Source organism: Sinocyclocheilus grahami, unplaced genomic scaffold, assembly GCF_001515645.1.
Source record: "Sinocyclocheilus grahami isolate Dianchi unplaced genomic scaffold, SAMN03320097.WGS_v1.1 scaffold466.1, whole genome shotgun sequence".
Taxonomy (NCBI): Eukaryota; Metazoa; Chordata; class Actinopteri; order Cypriniformes; family Cyprinidae; genus Sinocyclocheilus; species Sinocyclocheilus grahami.
Genome location: NW_015505645.1, coordinates 566,642 through 585,954, shown reverse-complemented (window position 1 = coordinate 585,954; position 19,313 = coordinate 566,642). Strand labels below are relative to the sequence as shown.

The 19,313-nt window shown below is 38.3% G+C and overlaps 2 protein-coding genes across 2 annotated transcripts in view; one reads left to right on the top strand and one right to left on the bottom strand.

The window, feature by feature from the left end:
* Positions 1 to 7,060, top strand: part of LOC107553213 (son of sevenless homolog 2-like) — an 18,297-nt gene extending 11,237 nt beyond the window's left edge. Inside the window, exons 17-21 of the mRNA XM_016235362.1 lie at positions 1,419 to 1,591; positions 1,676 to 1,792; positions 3,529 to 3,790; positions 5,534 to 5,640; positions 6,419 to 7,060. Of these exons, the coding sequence (XP_016090848.1) occupies positions 1,419 to 1,591; positions 1,676 to 1,792; positions 3,529 to 3,790; positions 5,534 to 5,640; positions 6,419 to 6,970 (1,211 nt within the window). The 3' untranslated portion in view covers positions 6,971 to 7,060. The remainder of the gene's footprint in view (positions 1 to 1,418; positions 1,592 to 1,675; positions 1,793 to 3,528; positions 3,791 to 5,533; positions 5,641 to 6,418) is intronic.
* Positions 7,061 to 7,081: 21 nt separating this feature from the next.
* On the bottom strand, positions 7,082 to 18,829 carry LOC107553178 (uncharacterized). Its single transcript, XM_016235312.1, has 12 exons — positions 18,622 to 18,829; positions 18,251 to 18,316; positions 16,803 to 16,847; positions 16,371 to 16,535; positions 15,675 to 15,760; positions 15,421 to 15,557; positions 12,868 to 12,915; positions 12,687 to 12,786; positions 12,424 to 12,601; positions 10,767 to 11,423; positions 10,114 to 10,202; positions 7,082 to 9,121 (listed from the first exon to the last, which is right to left on the bottom strand). Exons 3-12 carry the CDS (start codon positions 16,842 to 16,844, stop codon positions 9,034 to 9,036), a joined length of 1,590 nt encoding a protein of 529 aa, XP_016090798.1. The 5' UTR covers positions 16,845 to 16,847; positions 18,251 to 18,316; positions 18,622 to 18,829; the 3' UTR covers positions 7,082 to 9,033.
* Between the last annotated feature and the right edge of the window lie 484 nt (positions 18,830 to 19,313).

The following is a 19,313-nucleotide window of genomic DNA, read 5'->3' as shown; positions in this document are numbered from 1 at the left end:
ACTGTACAGGTACAGCAAGCTCACTGTTCGGAAGAAAAATATAAATATTGGGGTTGGGGTTTATATGAATGTATTTCTGAAGGGAACTGACTTCACAAAAGTTTCGATGGCATTTTTTCCCCTCTTATCATTGCTGATCCATAACCACCACCTGCTGTCAGAGAGTGAATTTGCGTTCTCATTCAGCCTGTCTGTTTTTGTTTCATGCAGGTTTTATCTTTGTATCTTTGTTTGTGTCGTGATTTAAAATGCAGTGGTTGGTTCTAATTTCAAATGGCTTTTTTTATTAAATATGTTTAGTTGTTGTAGTAGTAGCAACTGCCCGTTTTTTTGCAAAAACAGTTTAATGGCAAGGAAAAAAATTTATGGCCACTGGCAGATGTGAAAGTTAGTTTTAGGCCCTGCTTGCAAGTGTAGAAATGAGGACAAAATTATTGCAATTTCCCTACAGTAGAGTAAGGTAAAATTATATACCTGAAAAAAAAATGTTTTCATTTATTTCACAGTGCAATTGTTTTACAATGTATGGCTATAACTGTCAGAGGAATAATAATATAAATGTATTATTATTATTATTGTTTTATTTTAATTTGCTTGGCTTCCAAATTCACCAATGAGACTGAGACACTATATCACAACTAAAAAGAGGGTTGAGTCTCCTTTAAATTTCAAGAACAAGTACATTCACCAGCTTTTTTCTTTTACTTTGCAAACTGAACCTGTGTTGGAGCTCTTAATTTTGAACTCTCAAAGTGCACCAGATTTATGAATTTAACTTTAAAACGTACAACATTTTCTTACGGGGAGCATGCCCCCAGACCCCCCTAGAGGGATCGAGGACCACCCACCACAGTCTCACAAAATCCTGTGGGAAACACTGCTTCTACAGCATTTGTTAAAAGTTGTGCTTGTTAACATTATTTAATGCACTGTGAAATAACATGAACTAACTGTGAACAACTGTATTTTCATTAACTAACATTAACAAAGATTAATTAATACTGCAATTAATGTATTGTTCATTGTTTGTTTATGTTAGTTAATACAGTAACTAATGGAACCTTACTGTAAAGTGTTACCTTTATTCTTGTGATGGCAAAGCTGAATTTTCAGCAGCCATTACTCCAGTCTTCGAAAAAGTTGTATTGCTTGATATTTTTGTGGAATTTAAATTCTTGGATGAATAGAAAGTTCTAAAGAACAGCATTTATTTCAAATATAAATCTTTTGTAACATTATGAATGTCTTTACCATCTATTTTGATCAGTTTAATCTGTCCTTGCTAAATAAATGTATTAATTTCTTTCAAATAAAAAAAATCTTACTGACCCTAACATTTTGAACAGTATTGTGTGTGTGTTGTGTGCGTGTGTGTGCGCATATGTGATGTTTCCTGTCTGTTTGCTCTGTGTATTCAGGTATCTACCTGACTAACATTCTGAAGACTGAAGAGGGAAATCCAGATTTTCTAAAACGTGATGGAAAAGAACTGATCAACTTTAGCAAAAGACGCAAAGTAGCAGAAATCACTGGAGAAATCCAGCAGTACCAGAACCAACCCTACTGCCTCAAAGTAGAACACGATATAAAGGTTTATATGTTCATCACTCACTCTCATCTGTTTCCTCTTCCTCCATCTAGTTCTTATGTGTTTAAGAGATTGTTTGTCTTGTAGAGGTTTTTTGAGAATCTGAATCCAATGGGAAACATGAGCGAGAAGGAGTTTTCTGACTACCTGTTCAACAAGTCTCTAGAGATCGAACCACGGAACTGCAAACAGCCACCTAGATTTGTGAGTTTTTTGTTACAAACACTGTCTATATATAAATATATATGTCTAAATGTATCATTTTTAATTTTTAAATAATACTAAAAAACGAATTTATTTATTTGGCAGCAATGTTGTTGTTGTAGTTTTTTTAAGTTTATAGTTTATTTGGTGAGGTTGGTTTATTTATTTATGCATTTATTTTTGACATTTTGGCTTAAATTAATACATTTTAGCCTGTAATTATTAAACAATTAAATTAATAAAAAATAGTAAGAATAGTAGTAATATTAATATAAACAAAAAAATCTCACTGATCGACTGGACATTTGTTGGAAATAATTTTTGTGTGAAATATTTTCTAAACCTATTTTCTATGTATACTGTTCATGTTGATGCTTATCATTTAGACGACAACTGACTAATTTTTGAAAATCTGTAGATTAGCACATCCCTATTACAGAAGGAATTCTTCAAGAGATTAATCTCTTGAGATGAATATAATGGAGAGATCATGTGTTGTGTTGTGTTTTCACTGTGTTGATGAGTAGGGGTGTAACGATTCATCGATATGGATCGATACGATGTCTGATGATACGATGCATCGATGCCACGCGTAAAATATCAATATCTGTAGTATAAATAGGCCCCTTTATTTTGGCACGGTCCACATTTTCAGATAATGTCCGTTTAAGCATTACCGCCATCGCGTGCATTCTCGTTCAAACTCACGTATCAGGACTCGATATAAGCACTGTCCGAAAGCACAAGGTGAGCGTAAAAGACGCTCGGGGTTGTTTGCGGAAAAGTCGAGCGCTGTGCGAGGAGTTTACTGCGCACACAGACAGCTGCGTCTACACCGCGCGGATACTAAATTGAGCTCTCTTCCGCTTTTTTGTGCATGGATGAATAAATACAGACAAAATTACTTCAAAATGCGCGTTTTGGCGAATATCCTAGTAAACGCAGTCGGTTAGGCATATGTCTAACGTATACAGTTGAGAAAGAAAAGGCATGTGTATCAGTTAAATCCGTGCTTTCGTTCTTAAAGTGAAAGCAAACTAATAATAAATCTAATGCTGTCAAAGAAAAATACAAGTGCTCACTGCTCCTGACTAAATAACCTTTGTAACATCAAAAATGATTAATCTATATTTAATTTATACATTGAAGACTGTGCACTTATTTTACTTTTGATTATTACATTTCTGTAGCGTACCTGAACATTGATTTTAGACTGAGCTGAAAAACCTGAGAAGCACTGTTTATAGAACTTGTGTCTTTATATTTATTTTCTGCTATTGCTTGTAATTTGGTTATCTGTAGAAAAGATTTTTTGCACTGAGCCCATAGTAGCAGCCAGAATTGTTTTTCCAATTGTTTATTTTCTTTATTATTTAAAAAAAAGTGTAGGCCAATTTTTTTGTTGTGAATGTCCCAATTGTGGAACAGGATGTGAAAATTTCAGATAAATTTTCATGTTATATATTTTGGTTGCATTTGTGAGTTAATAAAAATGTATATGGTTGTTTAAAATAGGTATATAATATCGATATATTAATCGATATACTCCTGAATCGAATCGTAATCGTATCGTAGAATTTTTTGAGGTATCGGCAAATATCGTATCACTGGGTATGAGAATCGATATCGTATCGTGATGAACCATCCGATTTACACCCCTATTGATGAGTAAAGTGAGGTGGTTTAAGTTTATAACAGTATGTTGGTTTTACAACTGAGCGTGTTGTGTCCTTTAGCCCAGAAAGACTACGTATTCTCTGAAGTCTCCTGGCGTTCGACCAGTGCGGCAAGCATCAGGAGGAGGAGGGACGCTGAAAGGTCACCCAGTGCCGTTAGAACGAGAACCACCTCACAAAATCACTTTCAGGAGCATTGCAGAAACAGAACCTGAGATCCCCCCTTCTCTCCCAACCTCTCCAAACACACCCACACCTCCACAGTCTGCCAGCTCTGACCTCAACTCCGTGTTCATGGAGCACGACCTGAGCAGCTCCTTTGGTGAGAGGGGAGTGGCGGTAACTCAATGGTTAAGGATCAGCTAGTAAACTTGTGCATAATTTTTTCTCTAGACATGCTTAAATGTAATTTTGTTTGTTTTTCTGCAGGTAACAACAGCATATTTGCCCCAGTTTTGCTGCCTCAGCAGGGCTCCAAACTGCGACTAAAACGGTCGCATTTGCGACCAAAAATATTAAATTGCGAGTGAAGATTTTGCTGAGGTCACTAGGCCCTATGTATTTACATATTTTAACTTAAAAATTTGCATGTAATGCCTTTTTTCCTGATTGTTTTGCGATCACATCTTTTGTTATGTTCGCGTATTAAACTGAGACGATGCGCATCAAAGTTTTAGTGGAAAAAAAGAGTTTCAAACAGTCCTCATCTCTGCCGCACACAGTCTGATAAACGCAGCTCAGTTGTGCAGCGCGAGATCGAAATGACAGAGACGTGCGTGCGAAGTGAAAGTGCAGAAAAGCAGTGTCTATTTCGTGCACATCTTGAACAAACTACAACGGGTAAAGCTGTCAGCTGTATGGATATTGGCAATATCGTTAACAATTCTCGTTTATAATCATTAATAATATGGCTTCTTCTTATCAAGATCTTAGTCTGTCCTGTGTTCTGTTAATGCGTGAATTTCATATGCCGTCCGGTAATCGCAAAAAGTTTTGTTACTTTTTAATAAGCAAAGTATCAGCTTTGAAATTATTCAAAATTCATAACGAATTTTTAATGCGGCAGGCGCGATTTCTTTAGCGTCTCAGTTCAAGCGGCAAGTGAACCCATTATATCTTTCTCTTTAATACTATAGTACATAATGAACATGAATTAACATTAAAAAATAGGCTTTTTTTTATAAGAGAGCCTACAGTACAACTTACTGAAATGTCTCATGTAAAAGCTCATTCAGTGTTTCAAACTGCAGAAAACGTGTAAAGCTTGTAAACATTGCAACGTAATATACATTTACCTCAGAATAACCATTCGGTGTCCATAAGCTCATCAGTCAGCTAGAAAAATAACTATAAACGAGCATTTTGCTATATTTATGCGCTATTGCATTTTCATATTTTTACTTAACATGTTGTATGATTCAACTCCTATAAAATTGCATTTTACTAATGAAGAAAATCAGACTGAAAGTGTGAATGACATATACACTCTTAAAAATAAAGGTGCTTCAAAGTTCTTCACAGAACCATTTTTGGTTCCACAAAGAACCATTCAGTCAGAGGTTCTATAAAGAACCATCTCTTTCTCAACTTTTTATAATATTAAAGGTTCTTTATGAAACCATTTAGACAAAAAGGTTCTTCTATGGCATCGTGAAGCACCTTTATTTTTAAGAGTGTATGACAGCATTTACAGGATGCATTGAGGAGGAGCCCAAACTACACTCAGTGGCCAAGTGATGCTTATGGTCCGTGATATTGGTACAGACTCTGTGTAATAAACAATGCGTGACTATATATTTCAAGTTGGAAAATACATTTAGTTCCCACTTTAAGTGAACCTTAGTTCCCAGGTCATCTACAAGATGGATTAAAATGCTGATAAAGTCAAGAAAAGATGAGACATAAACGCCTATGTTTTTTTCATATAGGAGCCAATGGCTCCTTACTCAATTTTTTTGTCTGGAGCCCTGCTCAGTCCAGTAAGTGTGAAGTCATCATTTTTCCAAAGCAGAGCTCTCCTGCTTTATGTGACGGACTGTGAGACTGTGTTTTCTCTCTTTGTCAGAGTCTCAGTCTTTGTCGTGTGGCAGTTTACACCATTTGATTGGGGATGAGCTGCTTAAACCCCCTCCATTACCTCCCCGCAGGAAAGATACCTCTTCAGAGACCAAGGTGACTTGCATACAGTGTTGAGGAAGTTACTTTGAAACATGCTATAATGTCCACACACTGAAAAATGAAAACTCCAAAAACAAACAAAAAAAGAAATTCCATTGGGAAAAATTTTTTTTTTGGAGCTATAATTTACAATGCGCTGACATTGTATTTGTTTATTATATGTATCATTTTCTGTCCTGCACATGAACCCAATTTTTTGGGTCTTTTTGGTTGTGCCCACCTTTTTGCATTTCTTTGAAACTATACATAATACTCATGATTTAAAGAGTTGACAACATGGCTACAAGCATATTTTAACAAAATATTTTACTACAAAATGGAATCTTTTTTAATCATTCCTTTTTGTAGGTTTTCCTATACCACTTTCCAGAATGCTTTCATTTTTGGTACTTAACGATACCTGTATATTAATTTGCATTTTTTTCAAATATAGGATATAGAAACCAAAAGAATATCATATTAATTGGCTTAATTTGTGTAGGATTAGATGCTTTCTTCATTCATTTCAAGCTTAAATTACAACTTTCCCTATTTAAAAAATGTAGACCTATAAGGTAAAAAAAGATTTAAAAAAAAGCACATTACTTTGAGCATTTGTGAGACTTGTGAAAATGCTTTTATTTAGTTGTATTTTGTTTTATAATTCATTACTTAAAAAATGAATTTGTCCTCTTGCTTTACTAAGATAATATTTAGTCAGTTTCACAGGCTTTCATCATTGCATCATGTTGTGCTGTCACATTTACATGAGTGTATTCTGTCCTGTCTTAAGTTAAGTTTCAGGTCTGAAAGTCCTCCCGCCATTCCACCACGACAGCCGCCACCTCCTCGCCTGCAACCACGTGTTCCAGTGATCAATGGGCCAACAGATGGGCCGCTGCCGAGCCCTCCACCCCCTCCGCCCCGCGATCCCCTGCCAGAAACACCTCCGCCAATTCCGCAACGACCACCGGAGATCTTCATCAACTACCCAGTGAACATGCAGCCATCTCCAGGAGGCCGTTTCCTCTGGGACTTCACCAGCTCGCCTAGCACTCCCAACACCCCTCCTGGGACTCCCTCACCACGTGCTCCGCCTCCCGGCACGCCTTCTCCACGCGTGCCTCGGCGCCCCTGCACGCACAGCGTCAGTCAACCCATGCTGGTCCACCTGCCCCCGCCCACTCCAGCCCCTCCTATACCACCTCGGCACAACTCCACCCCTACGCTGCCAAAACTGCCACCTAAGACTTACAAAAGAGAACTCTCTAAATCCACACACACTCTCTCACAGCCATCCATACACACTTTTTCTCTAGTTGACACCAGGGACAGCAACGAATAAGAGCATCACACCCTAAAATATAGTGTGTGTGTGTGTATGTGTTTTAACAACTTTTAACCTGGAACCAGACAATCTGATGCTAATAAAAACCTGAAGACGCTCATTCCAACACCCCTCCTGGGACTCCCTCACCACGTGCTCCGCCTCCCGGCACGCCTTCTCCACGCGTGCCTCGGCGCCCCTGCACGCACAGCGTCAGTCAACCCATGCTGGTCCACCTGCCCCCGCCCACTCCAGCCCCTCCTATACCACCTCGGCACAACTCCACCCCTGCGCTGCCAAAACTGCCACCTAAGACTTACAAAAGAGAACTCTCTAAATCCACACACACTCTCTCACAGCCATCCATACACACTTTTTCTCTAGTTGACACCAGGGACAGCAACGAATAAGAGCATCACACCCTAAAATATAGTGTGTGTGTGTGTGTATGTGTTTTAACAACTTTTAACCTGGAACCAGACAATCTGATGCTAATAAAAACCTGAAGACGCTCATAGCTCTTGAGGAATGTTATTATCCCTCATTTTTCACATCCGTCACGTGACGTTCAGCATGCAGAACTACGCAAGGTCATGTGCTCATCGACAGCAGATTCACTGATGGAAATGCTGCTCTGAGGCCTTTCACCACCGTCAGACTCTGTTGAGGATGTTTATTTGGTTGCAGTTCAAAGGTCAACCAGGGTTCAACCCAAACACCCTCAGCACGCTTCTCTTTGGTTGCCTTTAACTCATCGCCGTGACCTTGACCAGAGATTGTACCCTTCAGGTGAACTCTTGAAGTTTTGATGAGAGCTTTTTCCTTACACTATTTAAAGCCAATATGATGTCTTAACCCCTCCCCTCAAAGGCATACTCATCTATTCGTTGATTCATCACAAGCCCCACCCCTCTTCCGATGCTTACGACCCGTGATTTCTGCACCAGACTCTTAATGTGCCTTCAATATCAGTACTGAACAAAAATTAAGTGTCTGAAAGCATTCGCCTTGACCATGCTTAGAACAAATGTCTAGACAACACGTCCATTTGTGCTCCCAAGTATTCTGTACAGAGTGACATATCTGCCCTCACCTCAGCGCCGTGGCGGCCCAGATGCTGATGTATCTACTGACAATCTCAGTCTGAGACCCACCGGATTCACACACTGTTGTAGAGTGTTTGGTGTGGACCAGTGTCTAGTTTGTGTGTCTTAATAGTGTGCGGTGAGCCTTTTTTGCACTTTAGGGCAGTACTGTTACAGAGAAGCAGAGGACTCAAACTCACAATCCTGTGACCTTATGACTCTGTCCTGCTAACCCCCGTCCTCTGGGCTGGTCAGGACAACCATCGGGCAGTTTCCCAAAACTCATGAACTTTCAGACACCACGCTACGGTCAGAATGTTGTATTGTATTCTATTGTAAATCACGCCTCCTGCTCTCATTCAGGTCCGCTCCATCAACCAAACAAGGTCCATACAGGAAGGGCTTCATCACCAGAGCAATTCCTATCCAATCGACCACGGAAGTGGTCTCCGAGGCGATCAGCCATAGAGGGACTGCAGTGTTTTGTAGTGATGTCACATCCTGTATGTGTAGAATCTCATGCTGGCCACTCCCACAGAGATGATTGGTCAGTTGATTTGAAGTGTTAGTAATTCCTAAAAACTCACTGTTTGTGTGTGTGTGTGTGTGTGTGTGTGTGTGTGTGTGTCTGTGCGTGTGCATTCAAAGCCTGTAACTGCTTTTGTACCATGTTCTCCATGAGACTCATTAATAAACTCGCAGTCTTATTTTCTACTGAACGTTTTTATTCCTCTGTTTATGTGCATTCTGTTACATCAAAGTGTTTATTTCTCTCTGACAGATCAAATCATGCTGGGAGACTTTTGTTGAATTTAGCTGTGCTGAGGGTGCTGGTGCTTCATGTCAATACACAGTGAGAATAAGTCATCATTTGTAATCTCAGATTTAAAAAAAAAAACGATTCCAGTCATTTAATTGGATGAAGCAGAGAAGTTCCCTGTGTATGATTAGTTGCACCAGTGCGTAATATTAATTGTTTGCTGGCATAGGAGTGTGTCAGACTGTACTGCAGGGTCCTTCACTGTCCTCACTGTCATGCCACACTGCTTCAGCCCGCTGGACTCCAGTTCCTCTATATGCAGATCTAAAACAACATATACACACACATTACTACTAACTGGCATCACAATATTTTAAGTTTAGCATAGAGATAACTGCACATAATTTTATTGACATTTTTATTTGATTTCAGAAATCTTTTGGAATGGCATACTACTGGCTCCGCAGATATCTCGGATGTATTTGCAGGCTCAGAGGTAAGTGCTGTTGAATATGTAGCTAAAATGAAGTAAACACCCTAAACTAAACTGAAACTGAAGTTACACTAAAAAAGGATAATAGTAGAGAATTCTAAGCCTTTAAATGTACTTCAGAACTTTATCGTTACATGCAGTATCTTGTGCATTATTTTTTATTAGATTTGTAGTTAATTGATTTAAAGTCAGCATGACATAGTGAACGTCTTTTCTTTCTTATTTTGATGTATGAGTGAAGTGGCTTGTCAAACAAGAAACGAGGGATTTTGTCCATTGGAAATTGATGGGATCATTGAGGTTTGCTAATTGCTGTGATCTCTGTGATTGACATGTTGCTCAAGGGAAGGATTTATTATCTCGCCTTTGTGCAGGGAGACAATGTTGTTGCCAGGGACATTTTTTATTAAAGATTAAGAGGGCACATACATTTTTTATTTAATTATGTGCATAGAAAAATAATAAACATTGCAATATTTTTCTGCTACCGTGTTTGTGTGTTCACGGTATGTGTGTGCACTTTGGATGGGATAAATGCAGAGCACTAATTCCGAGTATGGGTCACCATACTTGGCCACATGTCACGTCACTTAATCACTTAATATTTCATTAAGAAAATAAGAATTGTACAGTTTTATTTCATGGTGATTTTAAGTATTTTACATAAATGGATGGCACCAGCATCCAGAATTAAGTGGCAAATGCAAAATAAATGGCCTTTAGTTCAAATTGAACAGATTATTAAATGTTCTGTTGTATAATGCACATTTTGGCAGGTCATCCAAGTAGAATGCTATTCTGAATGCTACCGTATGCCCCTTACCGTGATTGGTCAGTCTCTTGCTGCTGATTAATGATCTGATTGGTTGAGCTGAAAGACACAGCGTTCTCTTTTGCAGGAGTCGCATCACCCTGAAAGAGAAGGTGAGTGTTTTTGTTAGTAATGGTTCAATTGATATTTCCAGTCATTTCACATACTTATCCACTATATAGTAGGTAAAAAAACAGTATGTGAAAAGAGTAGTATGTCTGACTTCATAGTATTCATAAAACAGTAGGTGAAAAGTTCCTGGATGTCTTGCTACAACTGGAATGATTCTGAAGTGACATCCAATGGACACATTACTATCCCATGAGGCCACGGGAGAGGATTTGTGAAACTGATTCAGGTAGGTCACATGACAATGACAACATGATGAATGTAGTATGTCCAGATTACATTAATAATATACATGTACTATATGTGACCCTCGACCACAAAACCAGTCATAAGGGTTAATTATTTTTAAATTGAGATTTATACATCATCTGAAAGCTGAATAAATAAGCTTTCTATTGATGTATGGTTTAAGATAAGACCATATTTGGTCGAGATACAACTATCTGAAAATCTGGAATCTGAGGGTGGGACAAAATAGTGATTCAAAATTGTAGGATGCAGTCGGCTTGTGCTAATTTTTGTGTGATGTCACAAACCTGTGAATAAGTCGGGTCCCAAATCGGCCGGAAGGCACTGGTGGGCATTCTGTGTGGTTTTGGGGCACGTGTTTTTCCTTGCGCCCCAATCCAAACCTCAGCAGGAATAGGGGCCCGTCTGGGAATCTGCCATTGCATACATAAGCTTCCCCCTGCCTGCATGGCTGAAGCATTGTGAGTGTATGAAGGTTTGAGGAGAACTGGAACCTCACTGTCCTCTTCATCATCATCCTCATCATCACCTGCTTCCGCTCCCCTGAGCTGATTCAGAGTTTCATCTGGGCTACAGGTCGTTACAGAAGAGAAGTCAAAAACGGATGCATCAGCCACGTCGCATTCTGTGTCCCCATCATCGAGGCGATGTGACAGAGGGTACTGGTCAGATGTGTATATGCGTCCGTCGAGCCCTGGAGACCCACACACACGCACGGCCAGACCAGCCGAGGAGCTCTGACTCTTGGCAGCAGCAGTGAGGTTTCCCTCGACACCTACAGGTGGCACAGGATTCGGAAAGCGGCCGGCTTCTCTAGGATGACGAGCGAAGGGTGCGCAGATGGGGCTCTTCCCTGCGCTGCCATTCCACATGTACTCTGCAGTCCAGCCACCAGGGGTCAGATCACATATATGCTTACGGCCATTTCTGAGGGGAGACATTATTGTTTACTATAGGTAAGAAAAAAATTCTAATTACATTGAATTTGACTGCTGTTTACAAACGTAGTTTATATGAGGGACTTTTAAAGTCAACATGAAATGAAAATGTATTATTTTTTTTTAGATGCATCTTACTGATCTTACTGTGAATGATTCATCCATGTGTTTCATTAAAAAAAAAACTAAAAGCAGCTATATATTTTAAGACATGCTTATTCTCTGATATTATAAAAATGACATGTTGTTTGAAAATTAAATAATTCATCCATTTATCTTTCCAATACAAATAAATTGTACTTGCATGCTCAAATTGATTTTGTTCAGTACATTAATACATTTAGAGTTGTTAGTTGCTCCAAATTTTTAAAATACAGCTGCATTTTTTTCATATATTAAATCAGCTGTAAAAGAAATGACTTAAAACTACAATCTTTTTTCAAATGTAATTATTCAATTATGAATTCTTTATAAATTATTTAATTTTGAAAACACTTTTATGCCGATTGCACAGTCAAAGAAGAATTTCAACAGCAATTTACTGTAAAAAAAAGAAAAGAAAGCAAATTAAATATTTTAGAACTAAGTATAACTAGAAATGCCCTTGATTTTAAGACGTATATTCATTTCCAGGTCTAGTAATCAAAATTAAATATATAAATACAATTTTTTTCTTGGATTTATTCTAAGTGTGTTCAACAATAATAATATATTTGTATCCAATTATGAAAGTAGCTGCATTTAAATGTTGCAAAGCTGAATTTTGAGCATCATTACTCCAGTCTTCAGTGTCACTTCAGAAATCATTCTAATGTGTTGATTTGCTGCTCAAGAAACATTCATTATTATCAATGTTGAAAACACTTGTGCTGCTTCACATTTTTGGGAAAATGTGATATTAATTTAGGATTGTTTGATGAATAGAAAGTTCAAAAACAGCATTCTATATTAGCTTTTTTTGTAACAATGTAAAAGACTTTACTGTCACTTTTGATCAATTTAAAACGGGACTACATATGATTATTTTAGTAGTCAATGGCATTACATTGTTCTGTCCAGTAAGGTTGAGGAAAGCATCCCCGGCAGCACAGCTTCTCTCATCGGTGGTCAGTCGTTCTTCTAGGGTGTTACGGAACAGCAGGTGGTGCTGTAGCATCTGATCGATATGCTTTACAAGCGCCACACTGTCTCACAAACACACAAATACACTTGTTATAGTGTGTGATAAAGAGATGACATGAAACGGTGATAATGATTATAGTTCTCTACTTTTGCTCAGCAGATTTGTATTTCTCATAGAGCTGATTCAAACTAGACACATAATCGCGTTCAGACTGTAACAGCATCTCCACCACACCCCGCCTCCTGCCTGACACAAAGAGACAGAGAGACATGAGGATCCACATGTGAATGCTAAGCCGTTAAAAGGTTTGGGGAACAGATTATTTACCCCGCCGTAGGCAGCTGTGTGTTACATGGCAGGAAAGAGAATCTTCACCTGAAACAGTAAACAAAATTGACTGTACTGTGATTGCACTGTTTAAGCATTTTTAATATCATTTCAGCCACATATTATGTATTACGTAACATTTTCTTTCAATATATTAAAGCTACACTATGTAACTTTTGGCCCTCTATAGCAGCTGTAGCATAAAATACAAGTTACGTCAGGAGAAACACTGTTTTAGTAATTACGCATGTTGTGCTTGGGCACCGCTATTTTGTGAGGATGATTCTGATGGCTTGAGGTGCAAACGTTTGGCAATGCTGACATTACTAAGTAGGGTGACCATACATCCTCTTTTTAAATTGCCTAAAATGTCTGAGTTTTTGCTTTATTTTCCTATTGACATGCTCTCTACAGTCCTTAAAGGGGTCATATGATGCGATTTCAAGTTTTCCTTTCTCTTTGGAGTGTTACAAGCTGTTCGTGAATAGATAAGATCCCTAAAGTTGCAAAGACTAAAGTCTCAAAACCAAAGAGATATTCTTTATAAAAGTTAAGACTCGGCCACGCCCCCCTAAAACGTCTCGTTTAAACATGCCCCCACATGTCTACGTCACGATGTGGGAAGATTTGCATAACGCCGCCCAAATGTTCACGCAAAGAAAGAAGGCGTAACATTAGTGTCGCCATGTTGTGAAGACGCCGTGTGTTTCTTTGGAAGTTTGGCCTTCCAAAAGAGGACACGACTAGAAATCAGTGGTTTTCTGTGGTTTTGGTTTTCTTACTGACTTAAGTTGTATTTACAACACTGTCCCAGAACAGTAAATGCAGACATGGTTTTATGTTTACGCGGCGTGATGCAAGGCAACATGTAAAAAGACAGTACAAGTCGTTATAATACGTAATTATGTCCCCACTGGATGCAACAAATGCCTCGTTTATAATGGGTTTTATTGTTTTTGTCTCGTCGCGCCGGGACACTGCATCACAGTATGGTAAGGGGAGTAACATTTCTGTCACACGCTTGAGGTATTCGGCCAATCACAACGCACTGAATAGCTAGACAATCAGAGCACACCTCGCTTTTCAGACCGATGAGCTTTGTAAAAATCAACGCGTTTCAGAAAGGCGGGGCATAGAGGAGAAACAATAATGTACAGTATGTGGAAAATAATGTGTTTTTTTAACCTTAAACTGCATAAACACATTTCATTGCACCAAATACACAAAATAACATATACAAAATCATATGACCCCTTTAATATATGTATATGCATATTTGCATTGCTTTGACTTTCTGTAGGGTCGATTATGTACAATGCCTACACACTATTGCTCATGTTTGCAGCGCACACTTCTTATCAGAAAAGGTTCAATAAAGTATTGTCTTTTGTTGTTATGGGCGCGTCTACAGATTTCTTGCCATATGTCTATGTTTCTTGCATCTCACGACTATGTCGTGTATGAAATAATGTCTGTGTGCATGTGTGTAAAACAACAAACTGATGATTTATATATAATCATTTGTAATTGTATATACATTGTTGTGATTAATTGTGGCTGGAACAATAGTGTAGCTGTAAAAATAGTTGTTTGCTGAAATTGAAATATATATACATCTTCATCATGACTAGATAGACACGGTGAGTTTGTCTTTACTATACAGGTTAGATGTGGTCCACCTCATAGTAACAATCTTGTCAGATCGTCCATCCTTTGAGTGAGAGTGTACGTTACAGGTCGGCCAATCTGGTTTCGTGGTTAAAGTTAACCTTTTCGACATGTTTCCGTGTTGTCCATGCTCGGCAAAAGCATGGACGCGATGTTGTCTGGGTGTTTGGCAAAAGGAGAGTGGGACTGTGGGCGGTGCTCGGGGTGGTGACTGAAGGCAGTGACTGTGTAGTTCTGACATCAACTTTTTACGGAAGTCACAACAGTTCGTGAAAAATAGCTAGCACTTTAAGCAGGCTGTGTGAATTTTACTGTGGACTGACTGTTTTGAAACTTATATGGTAGTTAAATAGCCCCTAGACCTCAGTAATCATGAAAAAAGCCAGGAAATTTCAGTTTTGACAATATGAGACCTTTAAGGACAAAACACAGTTTGGAGGATGGTTGTTCTCTTTTATTATGAACATTTTGTTAATTTTGAGCAGAAAAAGTTACATAGTGTAGCTTTAACATATATTTAAAAATATATACTTTAGGGTATGTTTACACAACAATGATTGTACTAAAAACAGAAAAGTTTTTCCTTTCTGTTTTTGAAAAGTTATGTGTACAGATGACAACATTGTCAAAACGATCCCATCTGTGAAAACGACTAAAAATGCTGTATTAGGCATGCCAGGCCAGTAGTTGGCAATGTCCCTTTTTAAAGAAACACTACGCGCCTGCAATCATATGCATTCCAGTAGACTGAACATGTAATATGCATGCACATGACTTCACCGTTTTCACAAATTTGTGTTTTTGTAGTCTGTATTGTTTTACTTTGAAACCCTTTATTAAAAAATCTTTTTTTTTTTTTTTTACCCACAAAAAATTAAAGCTCACCTGAATTCTGTCTGGCCCATTGCCACACCTGTAATCCCTGCAGGTAACAGTGTATGAGGAAATCTCCACCCACAGATGAAAGGGGAGGAGCCTCTGCAGCACCATTACTCTGTCCACTACGGTCATCCACTCCATTACTGCATTCACACATACACACATCAGCACTCACACTGTAACACAATGTAACACAGTTTCAGTCATACTTTAAATGTAAATTTATGCATGTCAGTGTGTGTGTGTGTGTGTGTGTTTACTTCTCTCTTCCTGGATTCTCTGGTGCCTTTCTTTCTTGTGCCTCGCCAAGTTGACGAAACTGACAACGTACCTCCTCCAGCTCCTCCTAAAGAGACACACATGAAAACATAACTATGACAAACACATAAGGAGTGCTTCTCATTTCTTATTTGCGTATCCTCGTTTCCTTTACTCGCTTCCTTTCCTCATGTCTTAGCTCCACCCACCTTAGGATGAGAGGGAAAGATACAAGAAAACGAGGAAGGAGGAATCAAAGGAGAGCTTACTTGTACATTTGAATATTCTTGATTACTCAAGCGTCACTTCAAAGTGTCATCAAATGTGCTCGGGTGATCTACCCTTATGTTGTTAAAGTTTAGTTATTTAAGACACTAATTATAAATATTCATAAAGCAAGAGACCATGTTGAAATGTATGAGACGTGGGATTTATTTAAACTGGGGGAGGAGAATTTAAGTTTTTCGACAAGAAAGACTTAAGCAAAAGATACACCTGTGTATCCTCACTTAAAGCTCCTTGTTCCTCACCTCCTCGTGGTGCAATTAGAGATTTGAGATGTCTTTCAAGATGGCTAACTTTGATTAGTTTCCGGATCTCGGGCTTGAGGATGGAGGAGCAAGGAAACAAGGAAGCATCAGTTTGAGGATTTTGAAGCACCCATAGAACAGATTTACAAGACAGGTGTCTGATCTCACCTTGAGGGACAGCACCAGACTCTCTAGGTGAAGGGAGCGCTTGTTGCAGCCATGTCTTGTGTCCTCCAGCTGGCTCTGCAGCTCAGTGTCTCCCTGCTGAATCTGATTCAGCTCCAGCAGTGCACGAGAAAACCCTGCCCGCAACTCACACACCATGCCCTGAACCTGAACACAACACATCCACATTTTATGCAGATTGCACTGTCAAAGAACAATTTCTATCCAGTTTGATATTTTTGAGTATAGCTAGAAATGTCCATGATTTTAAGACTTGTATTAGTTTCCATGACTTTTTCAGGCCTAGTAATCACAAGTAATTACACATACTAACCAAAAATGTCTTTTTAACAGACATATAAATGTTTACAATGCTCCTATACATTTCTTGTTATTTTTCAAAGCTGTTGAAGAAAGTCAGTGTGTATTTGTTACCTTCGAGATCTCCCTCTCCAGTTCTCCCTCATGAGATTTCATTTTCTGTGTGAGGATACACAAACATCATTTAACACACAGTCTCAAAGGTTTGTAAACATTCTCTGTGGAGAGGCTTTATTTGGCAGATGACCGCCGAGATTTATGTTGGTGTAGTAAGATACACAACAGTTTAGTTCTTATGTCTGATGCTTGCTAAGCAGATCGAATCCATTTGATGTGTTTCATAAGAAGTTAGTCACTACAAGCAGCGATCTGTGATCATCTAATCCATTGTATATTTTTTTAAGAGGTTAGTCACCAGAAGAATACTACTTATCCATTTGTTTAACAGATTATCACTACAAGAATAGTAACCCATGATCATCTTATCCAAGTGTGTGTCATCACACACTGTTAAAAATGTTAATGTGAAGTTACAGTATATTCCAGGTTAATATTTGCATTACTTTCACAGTGGGACTTCTCTTGTATCTAACTGCACTCTCAGAAATTTCTTCTAAACAAACAGCATCATTCTGTGTTTCCACAGTGCAGATGTACTCTGAAGGCACCCAGCATGCAATGCAGAATGAATAGATCATGCTGTAGAGTTTTTTTTTTAATTCTTGTTGGTTTTATTTGTGCTATTGAACTTGTTTTTGGTTTACTTATAGCAGTTTGTGTTGTTTATTTTGTAATGTTGATTTATGTTGTAAGTGTTTTGTTTTGTGTGTCAAGTATTGATGTCACATATTTCAAAAATGTTTCTCAGCAGTTGCTTCACTATTGTGAAAGATCCATCCACAATCAGTTATGAATATGAAAAAAGTAATTGATTAATCTTCATGCATAAATAATGCTAAAATAAAATCCTCATGTTCATGCAAAGAATATTTTGTTAAAATCAGGCAGTTTGCTTATTTCATATTCTAGCTTGTCATCATTTTGACAAATATTTTCACTTGTCACACTTCTGACATGACTTGATCAGAAATGTGAATATGACTATAAAGGTCAAAGAGCCCAAACAAATGGGATCACCAATCACCATTATGGTGACTTCAAAACAATTACAGTAGTTAACAACTACATTTCTCACAGTGGCACAGTTAAAGACACTTTTATAATGTGAATTCACAGTAAAACAAAAGCAGTAAATTACTGTGATGTTAGCATCATTCTACTGTTCATTCACAGTCATTTGTAAGAAAATGACCCAGCATGCATTGATTTCACAGTAAATTTCTGACTACCGTAATTTACTGTAAAATAATACTCTTTAATCCCGTAAATTCATGCCAATTTTTTTTTACAGTGCATGAATAAAACCTGAAATCACCCATAGCATGAGAACAAAACTTCAAATAAATAATCAAGTTATTAGTAAAGATAATCTAAAAATGCAGAAAGGGTTGTGTGACTGTTTCTGATGAATGTGAAACCAAGGCTCGCGCTTGTGTTTTTACCTAGAGCTGGTCGCCCTATCAGCGAATCCCAAATGGGGGGAAAGATACCTAACAAAGAGCTCCACCCTACAGCAGAGAGTGAAAAAGATGTAAAAATGATTAGTTTCATTTTTTCCAAAAATATTTTCATAATATTCTACTTTCCTAAAACGGTTTACAGTTGTACATTACAGATGTAAAACTAAGTGTCCTATCAAAAATGTAAGTAGCAGCCTGAAAACGACACAAAAGTTATTTTAAAAATGTAGTATTTCAGCCTATTCATCAACACAAATCTTGATGATCAAACTAAGGCAGTTACTTTTAATAATAATGATACTAGTAAGAAATGAAAGAATGTACGAAAGTATGTACAGCGCGCGCTCACTTACCAGAAAGAAAATCTTCACGATTTCTTTTTAAGTTTAAATGTTATTCCATTTCTTTGACATAGCGACAACCTCATGTTTTTGTAGTTCAGTGTCTATCACTGCGCTCTTGTGTCCCGGTGCCCGGTTTGTGTGGTGTCGTGCACTGCGTCTGTCCGACTGCGGGAGGAGAAACAGAACACGGACTGCGCGCGCCGTCCGGTGTCTCGGGAACATTCACGCGCTCCTGCGCAGTCAGCAAAAGAGCAATTTTTCGGCTGATTAGAGCTCCGTTTGACTTCCACTCACATATCTAGAATGCACTGAGATGATTAGGGACTCTGTACGCGCTTTGTGATTCAAAAGAGCAATTTTTCGGCTGATTAGAGCTCCGTTTGACTTCCACTCACATATCAGAGGTCTAGAATGCACTGAGATGATTAGGGACTCTGTACGTGCTTTGTGATCATTTTAACTTTGGTCAAAATATTTTATTCAATAACCCAGATATTATTTGTTTGATTTTATACCTTTGAATAAATACGCACATTGCCGTAGCCCACTCCGAAAAAGCTGAAAAACGAATCGAGCCTACGTCTCATAAATATTTAATCCCCAGAATAAGCGAAACTGCCGGGAGGGCGTGTCTTATACAAACAGAGGCGTGGTTTTGAAACATGTTCAACATGATTGGACGAGTCCTTTAAGTATGTTTT

What these genes read in the sequence shown, in the direction of transcription:
- LOC107553178 (XM_016235312.1), bottom strand. Translation starts at nt 16,844, where the DNA reads ATGAAATCTCATGAGGGAGAACTGGAGAGGGAGATCTCGAAG. An exon ending in GTCTGGTGCTGTCCCTCAAG is followed by an intron (nt 15,761 to 16,370) that starts GTGAGATCAGAC and finishes GTGTCTCTTTAG; the next exon opens with GAGGAGCTGGAGGAGGTACG. An exon ending in ATGGGCCAGACAGAATTCAG is followed by an intron (nt 12,916 to 15,420) that starts GTGAGCTTTAAT and finishes TTACTGTTTCAG; the next exon opens with GTGAAGATTCTCTTTCCTGC.